General features: G+C 41.6%; 1 protein-coding gene across 1 annotated transcript; it reads left to right on the top strand.

Annotated features, from left to right (window-relative positions):
• Positions 1-566: 566 nt before the first annotated feature.
• Positions 567-6,762, top strand: LOC139367034 (inositol monophosphatase 2-like). The gene is made up of 8 exons (XM_071104970.1): positions 567-1,300; positions 2,345-2,478; positions 3,255-3,359; positions 3,544-3,589; positions 3,673-3,781; positions 4,204-4,312; positions 4,794-4,945; positions 5,849-6,762. The coding sequence occupies exons 1-8, from the start codon at positions 1,223-1,225 to the stop codon at positions 5,977-5,979; spliced, it is 864 nt and encodes a 287-aa protein (XP_070961071.1). The 5' UTR covers positions 567-1,222; the 3' UTR covers positions 5,980-6,762.
• The last annotated feature ends 1,572 nt before the right edge of the window (positions 6,763-8,334 follow it).

Here is an 8,334-nt window from a genome sequence, read left to right as displayed (position 1 = left end):
CAACGCAGGAGTGGCTTCGGGACAAGTCTCTGAATGTCCTTGAGTGACCCAGCCAGAGCCCGGACTTGAACCCGATCTAACATTTCTGGAGAGACCTGAGAATAGCTGTGCAGCGATGCTCCCCATCCAACCTGACAGAGCTTGAGAGGATCGGCAGAGAATAATGGGAAAAACTCCCCAAATACAGGTGTGCCAAGCTTTTAGCGCCATACCCAAGAAGACTTGAGGCTGTACTGCGTAAGGTGCTTCAACAAAGTACTGAGTAAAGGGTCTGAATACTTATGTAAATGGTATATTTCCGTAAAAATCTGTTTTTGCTTTGTCATTATGGGGTATTGTGTGTAGATTGATCAATTTTAAAATAAGGCTGTAATGTAACAAAAGTCAAGGGGTCTGAATACTTTCGAATGCACTGTACATAGACTAAATATTGTCTATGCATTGAAAGACATCACTTTGATATGCAAGCACAAATGTAATGTAGTCTACTAGGCTAGGATACATTCTTGGTCGTGGATACAATTGTAGGCTATCCCTCTAGCAAAAGGGTGTTGCAAGTGACAACCATTGGTGACCGCGGCAACAGCATGCCAGACATGATCACGTGGTGCAGTGGTAGTTCCGCTTACCTTTCTCACTGCGGCATCTCTTTTGTTATTACTGGAGAAAATGCGTCTTGCATCCTCTTCTGGATACATCTGCAACATATTTCATTCTACGTGCCGAGCTAACTTGAGTTAAATACGTAAAATACAATATTGTTTAATCAAGAGATCTCCTCGCCAAATGCTATTTCTTGGATTTATTTATAGGCTACAGGTTGACAATGGCTGTCAATAACATGGAGTTGCTTTTATTTAGTTCCGAACAGACTGGTCATGTCTCATCAGCGTTGACGGGACTATTTTAGAGATTTGTTTTGCGCCTATCAAGGCCCTTCGCATCCGATGTAGAATCGTACATTATTTACACATGTTGTTGTATCGAAGGTCGGAGATATAGGCCGCACAAATCCACTCAATAACAGGACAGTGGAGGCGAGAGCACCCGTCTGCAGCACCGAGTAAGTCGACAGAGGACAACGGCCATTACGGGACCATACCAGAGACCGTAGCCTACACCGCACGCAAGCCACATAATAGGTTATAATTTGCTGACTCTTGGATGTCTAGAATAAGGTGATGTAAACGGCAAAACAATAGCATCTGTTCCTCATTATAAAATGGCAACCTCGGAAAGCGACAAGTGCTGGCGGGAGTGCATGGATGTTGCTGTAGAAGTTGCATGTAGAGCTGGCAAGGTAAATCAAGGGCGCCGTAATCCATCAAATCCATGATGTCTCTGTGTTGCTCTTTGTAACGCTTTTGTAATGTAGCTAACGACATTTTATATTTTTGCAAACCTGGCTACAAGGTTTCGAACCTGGTTAAAATGTTTTTAACCTGGCTACATTTAGAAGGCTACAATGTATTTTTTATTTTTACCTTTATTTAACTAGGCAGGTCAGTTAAGAACATATTCTTATTTTATTTTGTATTGAGGACCTGCAGGGGTTATTTTACCCCACAGACTGTCATATATATATATATTTAAACTACATGGTAACACTGTATTTCAACAAGTGTTTAATCATTTCAATACAGTGCAGACTATTTATAATAGCACACTGATGCATACTTGTAAGTTTACCAATTGCACTTTACTTTAGATCGCCCAATTGGCCGGCAGATGGCGGTATTATTCAATTGACGTTCGTTTGGCCTATACTTTAGACATGTTCATGACCTGCTATGCCTCACCGTGTTGACACATTGAGGTTGGCAGAACTTGCCACTCCGATCTTCCTATCCTTAATCAGGCAGACCAAAGCAGACATTGTAACAGTGAACAAGATAACCGGGCTCACTTTATGTGAAGTGACTCTAAGACCACGTTTTTGTGGTACTGCAGTTATAGGTACAGATACAATGTAATTACAGTGTAGGTACACATTGTTATGTATATGATACCTGTTTAAAAAGTGGGACCAGTAAAGCTTGTTGCATAGATTAGAATCTTCAAAATTGTTATGTATATGATACCTGTTTAAAAAAGTGGGACCAGTAAAGCTTGTTGCATAGATTAGAATCTTCAAAATTATGTATATGATACCTGTTTAAAAAAAGTGGGACCAGTAAAGCTTGTTCCATAGATTAGAATCTTCAAAATAGGCCTATTCATTAATATATTGATACTGTATAAACCGGGTTTACCCTCAAAAATTGCTTGGAAAGCCCATGTCCTGATTCCCAGTCTTGAATGTTGGTGGTGTGTGTTATATGTTACTTGTTCCCTCTCCCTCCAGGTAGTACAGGAGGCAGTGAAACATGAGAAGAGTGTGAGCACGAAGAGCACTCCAACTGACCTGGTGACGGAGGCAGACCAGCAGGTGGAAGAGCTCATCATCTCCACCCTCAGGGACAAGTTCCCCTCACACAGGTATGCAATGGTATCTTCCCCCCCAAAATATTGAACCTTTATTTAACCAGGCAAGTCCGTTAAGAACAAATTCTTATTTACAATGACGGGCTACACCAGCCAAACCCAGACGACGCTGGGCCAATTGTGCACCGCCATATGGGACACCCAATCACGTCCGGTTGTGATACAGCCTGGATTCGAACCAGGGTGTCTGGGTTTGGCTGGTGTAGCCCGTCATTGTAAATAAGAATTCCAATTGTCTACTCAAACATGTATGCCAATGGTGTCTTCCCAACACAGGGGTGGTTCCATTTTGGCCCTTAGCTAGCCCCTTAACCTAGTTCCTTTGCGTTTCCAGATCTGAAAGATCTCTTGTGTTAACTGAATATGTGTTAGCTGTATTGGAGGGCTAGGTGGAGCCACAGCCATGTAGCCATCCCTATATTAACAACGTCCTTTACAGTCCATTCAGATCTGTGGATTCTAAAGAAATAGGGTCGAGGGGAATTGTCTAGGCAATTAAATGGAATGAGTCAAAAATAGTAAGCGTTGGCCTCTCTCTTCACAAGCGAGTGATTGTAAACTGAATCATCAAAAATAATCTTCTTGTAAGGGTTAGTGAGCTAATAGCTAACTTTGCTTTGTGAATTGAAGAATTTTAACACACCAGTGAATTTAGGCATCTCATTTTGACACTTCTGAGTGGTAGTGAATGGTGCTTCCTTACAGCCATGGGGTATGCAAATACGTTATTGTTACGTGAATCAAGATCACTGTAAATTGTGACCCGACAGGTTCATTGGAGAGGAATCGTCTGCAGCTGGGGAGAAATGCATCCTCACAGACAACCCTTCCTGGATCATAGACCCTATCGATGGGACCTGCAACTTTGTTCACAGGTACAATACAGATTCCTTCAGAAATGTATACACAACAGCCATTTCCTCAGATTAGAGATTTGGAACTATACATGTTGAAGTCAGGAGATCATAGCTGTTAATAAAAATAAAAGATGGATGCTCAGTCGTCGATAGAATACTATCACCACAGATGCTTTACTGATGATGTACTTGATTTTCTCAGTTTCCCCATGGTTGCAGTTAGCATTGGTTTCGCTGTAAAGAAAGAGGTAAGCACGAGAAATGTGGGTAAACAGAAGTTATCAAGTTGAAAATATTCTCATTATTAGTATTCATTTGTTTTCAAATGTAGCTTGAGTTTGGAGTGATCTACCACTGCTTCGATGGAACATTATACACAGCTAGAAAAGGCCATGGGGCATTTTGCAATGGTGTACGGATCCAAGTATCAAAGGAAAAAGGTAAGTCAACTTCTCCTTGGATTGTAATGTGTTAAACTACCAAGGCAAGCAACTAAAAACATTGTACAATGTAGAATTATCAAAAGCTTGATTGATTCATTTATGTTAAAAAATATATTGGTTTACCAAAATGTACAGATATAGAATTTGACCTATATTGTCACAGAAAAAGAATCCTGCAGCAATAGGACTCAAACATTTGTGGTTAGGCTATATACTCGCCAAAATTAGACTACATGAAATGTGCAATACTGTTAATATAACTGTGGGTTTTCAGTAAATGTATGTAAATCACAAAGATCTGTCTCCTGCGGTGCAGGAAAATTCTCAGCAACAAAAGAGTGATCAAATTAAGTTCTCACACCTGCACTGTATCCATTATCCTAATCTAGAGCTGTTTTTCTATTCCCAACGACTGTTAGATGTCTCCAAGGCGCTCATTTTGACCGAGATCGGAGCCAAGCGGGACCCAGCAACACTGAACATTTTCTCAGGGAACATCATGAAGTTACTGAGTGCTCCAACTCATGGGTACGAACTGACCGTTTGTTCTCCAATACTTTCAGTGGTCATTCTGGGTCATCTTCATTAGGCACCAAACGGAAGAAAACAGACTGAAACAGGGAGGGATTACCTGGACACTCATTTTCCGTTGTGTTCCCTAATGAACATGAATGAGCCTGGTCTAATGGGCCTCACATCAGGGTATATGTGGCGCGCTCCAAATCTCAATACAGTGATGCATTTTAGCCCTAGACTTTCCTTGAATAGCCTGGTACCAGATCTGTTTGATCTTTCTCGCCAACTCCTATGGCCATTGGCACAAACAGATCTGGGACCAGGGGCCGTACATTTAAAATGTCTCAGAGTAGGAGTGCTGGTTTAGGATCAGTTTAGCCTTTTAGTTAACAATGAACAAGATTACATGGACAGGTGGGACCTGACCCTAGATCAGCACTCTTATTCTGAGACGGTTGATACACACGGCCCTAGGCTACTCCTTGTGTTCCAGGGTGAGGATCATCGGCAGCTCCACCCTGGCCCTGTGTCTGATAGCCACGGGGGCCGCTGAGGCCTACTATCAGTACGGCCTGCACTGCTGGGACATCGCCGCCGCAGCTGTCATCATCCGAGAGGCCGGGGGGATCGTCATAGACACCTCAGGTGGGGGTTCTAGAATACAATATGTTACTGCTAGTCAATGATGGTCGATAGGTGATAGGGACCGGTTTCACAAGCAGTCAATGTTTGTTTAAATAATTTGTCCTGTCTGTCCTCTGTTATCTGGTCTCAAACTTAGCTCTCAGCTGTACAGTTCTCCTGGAGGAGGCAGAGATGAGATGGATATATTAACTTGAGCTTTCACTTGAGAAAAGAACTATTGAGGCCCCACAATGCATGCTGTTATTATGGAAAAGTCCCTAAAGTATGATTAAAGCAGTTCTTATAGGCTGTCATTATTGTGATGGACACACTGACTTTTAAAAAGAGAATCCAAAATGTATTGTATTTGACACGATGGCTGCTATCCCCTGAGTGATACTGTATGAGTGAATGGACTTCCGAAGCCTTTGTGAAGCTTGATATCCGGCTGAAGAAGTGACTGGCTGCCTGCCTCGTTCATCTCTTCTTCCCCAGTTCCGGGGTGTTGCACAAAAGGACCACTGTTGAGAGTGTGAGGGACTGGTCTGGGCGTGAGGTCAGGATCATGTGGTCAGCTGCTGGGTGTGCTGCAGTTCAGTCTCTGGCAGCCCAGAGAGAACAAGGGCCCTCTGAGGCCAGGCGAAGCCAAGCTATCAGTTCCTTCCCTGTAATGTTGGAAGAGACTCCATTCAACCTTTCAACCAGTTCCAACAGTATAGTAGTGGGTCGCTATGGTGCCTGAATAGAAATGTGATTGAAATAGTTAATTTTGTTGTTGTTTTTATTAGTGGGGAGGCTTTTGGTGCGGACGGTTAGGACTGATTAATGTATTTATCTATAGTTGTATTTTTTATAGTTTCTTTTAATATGTGGTTATATGAGTGTGTTTGTTACATAACATATGTATGTGTTTTTCTTTTCCAGGGGGTCCACTTGACCTCATGTCCCGAAGAGTGGTCGCTGCGGGAACCCACGAGATGGCCAATTACATCGTCCAGCAACTGCAGCCAATCAGCTACGAGCGGGACGACAGTGACCCCGATGTGCAAAAGTGAAAGTCAACCTCCATCTCTCTAGTGGATTCTCCTCCGCCTTTTACCTCAAATCATGAAATCCTGCAGCACACTGTCCTGTTCACATCGTCTGCGGTGTGCTCTGCAAGAAACACCATTTTCCTCCTCCAATATGCAAACTCTTGTTACAGTTTAACATGTGTGTATATGTAATAATATACACACAGGAAAGTTAGACATTTTTGACTACATTTACAGTAGTTATTACCTAGATTGTTTGACAGTCTGCCATACGTGGTACCAGACCATGATAGAAATGTATTATAGGAAATTAAAGGAGTAGATCAGTCATATTCCAAATTGGACCTCATCCGACGCATATATCTACAGTAAAGTTCTAGGTATTCATTTATTTGTGAGTCAAATGTCCCTTTAATTATGATACACACACTGTTACATTGCGCTAAAACTACTGAAACTCAATGAAACGGTTTTGTATGATTTATCGCTAATTTCTTGCGGTTTATACACTGACTGAAGTTAACCATGTTTCACCTTCTTTTTTTAAACAAACTTTTTCTAAATATGGATCCTCATACAGACAGGAAAATAGGAAAATGGTGGAAAATGTAGAAGTGTTTTCAATGACGCAATGAAAATACTGTAGATGGAGCAGGTTTGTATGGGAACTAGAGATTTGGCTTGTAGTGATGGTTGTTCATGTTTTTAAGACCTAAATCACTGCCACTAAAATCACTGTTATTTTCAGCACCTTTACTTATTCAATATGTCATCTTAAATGAATAAATAAACAATTACAATATGTATGTTTTGTTTTTGTAAGTTTTATTCACCTGTTTCTCATTGTCTGTGCTGTTAGACAGCACCTTTTTCATAGTGTTTTTTCCCCACAAGCATTTTCACAAGAAAGTTGGATATTCATTTTACACATTGTCTAATGAATTTTGTGGTTCCTTTCATATGTTGGACATGTGTTTTTCTTTGATAGAATAGCACTGTGATGTACGGTAGTTATCACTGGGAAACATGTTTTTCTTGGTACTGTGTGCCTGTACAAATATGGATCCACATATGTGTCCTTTGGTTCTACAGTAGGCAGCTCTTTGGTTCTACAGTAGGCAGCTCTTTGGTTCTACAGTAGGCAGCTCTTTGGTTCTACAGTAGGTAGCTCTTTGGTTCTACAGTAGGTAGCTCTTTGGTTCTACAGTAGGCAGCTCTTTGGTTCTACAGTAGGTAGCTCTTTGGTTCTACAGTAGGTAGCTCTTTGGTTCTACAGTAGGCAGCTCTTTGGTTCTACAGTAGGCAGCTCTTTGGTTCTACAGTAGGTAGCTCTTTGGTTCTACAGTAGGCAGCTCTTTGGTTCTACAGTAGGCAGCTCTTTGGTTCTACAGTAGGTAGCTCTTTGGTTCTACAGTAGGTAGCTCTTTGGTTCTACAGTAGGCAGCTCTTTGGTTCTACAGTAGGCAGCTCTTTGGTTCTACAGTAGGCAGCTCTTTGGTTCTACAGTAGGTAGCTCTTTGGTTCTACAGTAGGTAGCTCTTTGGTTCTACAGTAGGCAGCTCTTTGGTTCTACAGTAGGTAGCTCTTTGGTTCTACAGTAGGCAGCTCTTTGGTTCTACAGTAGGTAGCTCTTTGGTTCTACAGTAGGCAGCTCTTTGGTTCTACAGTAGGCAGCTCTTTGGTTCTACAGTAGGCAGCTCTTTGGTTCTACAGTAGGCAGCTCTTTGGTTCTACAGTAGGTAGCTCTTTGGTTCTACAGTAGGCAGCTCTTTGGTTCTACAGTAGGCAGCTCTTTGGTTCTACAGTAGGTAGCTCTTTGGTTCTACAGTAGGCAGCTCTTTGGTTCTGTTTTTACTGGATTGGTGTGTGATGCCTTATCCTTGTGATGATGGCCGTATCTAATTCCCTTCACACTCACATGGCTCCTCGCACAGGGCCGGTCCAAGGCATAAGCGAACATAAGGAACTCAGTCGGGGTCTCATTTTACTGTTGAGAGTAGGTAACTTATACAAGGTGTAAGTTAGTGCATCAGTAGTTTTTCTCTTATGTCAGTCACTGACAGTCAATCAAGTAGCCCATGTCAGCTAACATACAGTTGAAGTTGGAAGTTTACATACACCTTAGCCAAATACATTTAAACTCAGTTTCTTACAATTCCTGACATTTAATCCTAGTAATAATTCCCTGTCTTAGGTCAGTTAGGATCAGCACTTTATTTTAAGAATGTGAAATGTCAGAATAATTGTAGAGAGAATGATTTCTTTCAGCTTTTATTTCTTTCATCACATTCCCAGTGGGTCAGAAGTTTACATACATTTAATTAGTATTTAGTAGCATTGCCTTTAAATTATTTAACTTGGGTCAAATGTTTCGGG

The sequence above is a fragment of the Oncorhynchus clarkii genome, chromosome 15 (genome assembly GCF_045791955.1).
Source record: "Oncorhynchus clarkii lewisi isolate Uvic-CL-2024 chromosome 15, UVic_Ocla_1.0, whole genome shotgun sequence".
Taxonomy (NCBI): domain Eukaryota; kingdom Metazoa; phylum Chordata; class Actinopteri; order Salmoniformes; family Salmonidae; genus Oncorhynchus; species Oncorhynchus clarkii.
This window is presented reverse-complemented; position numbering and strand designations above follow the sequence as displayed.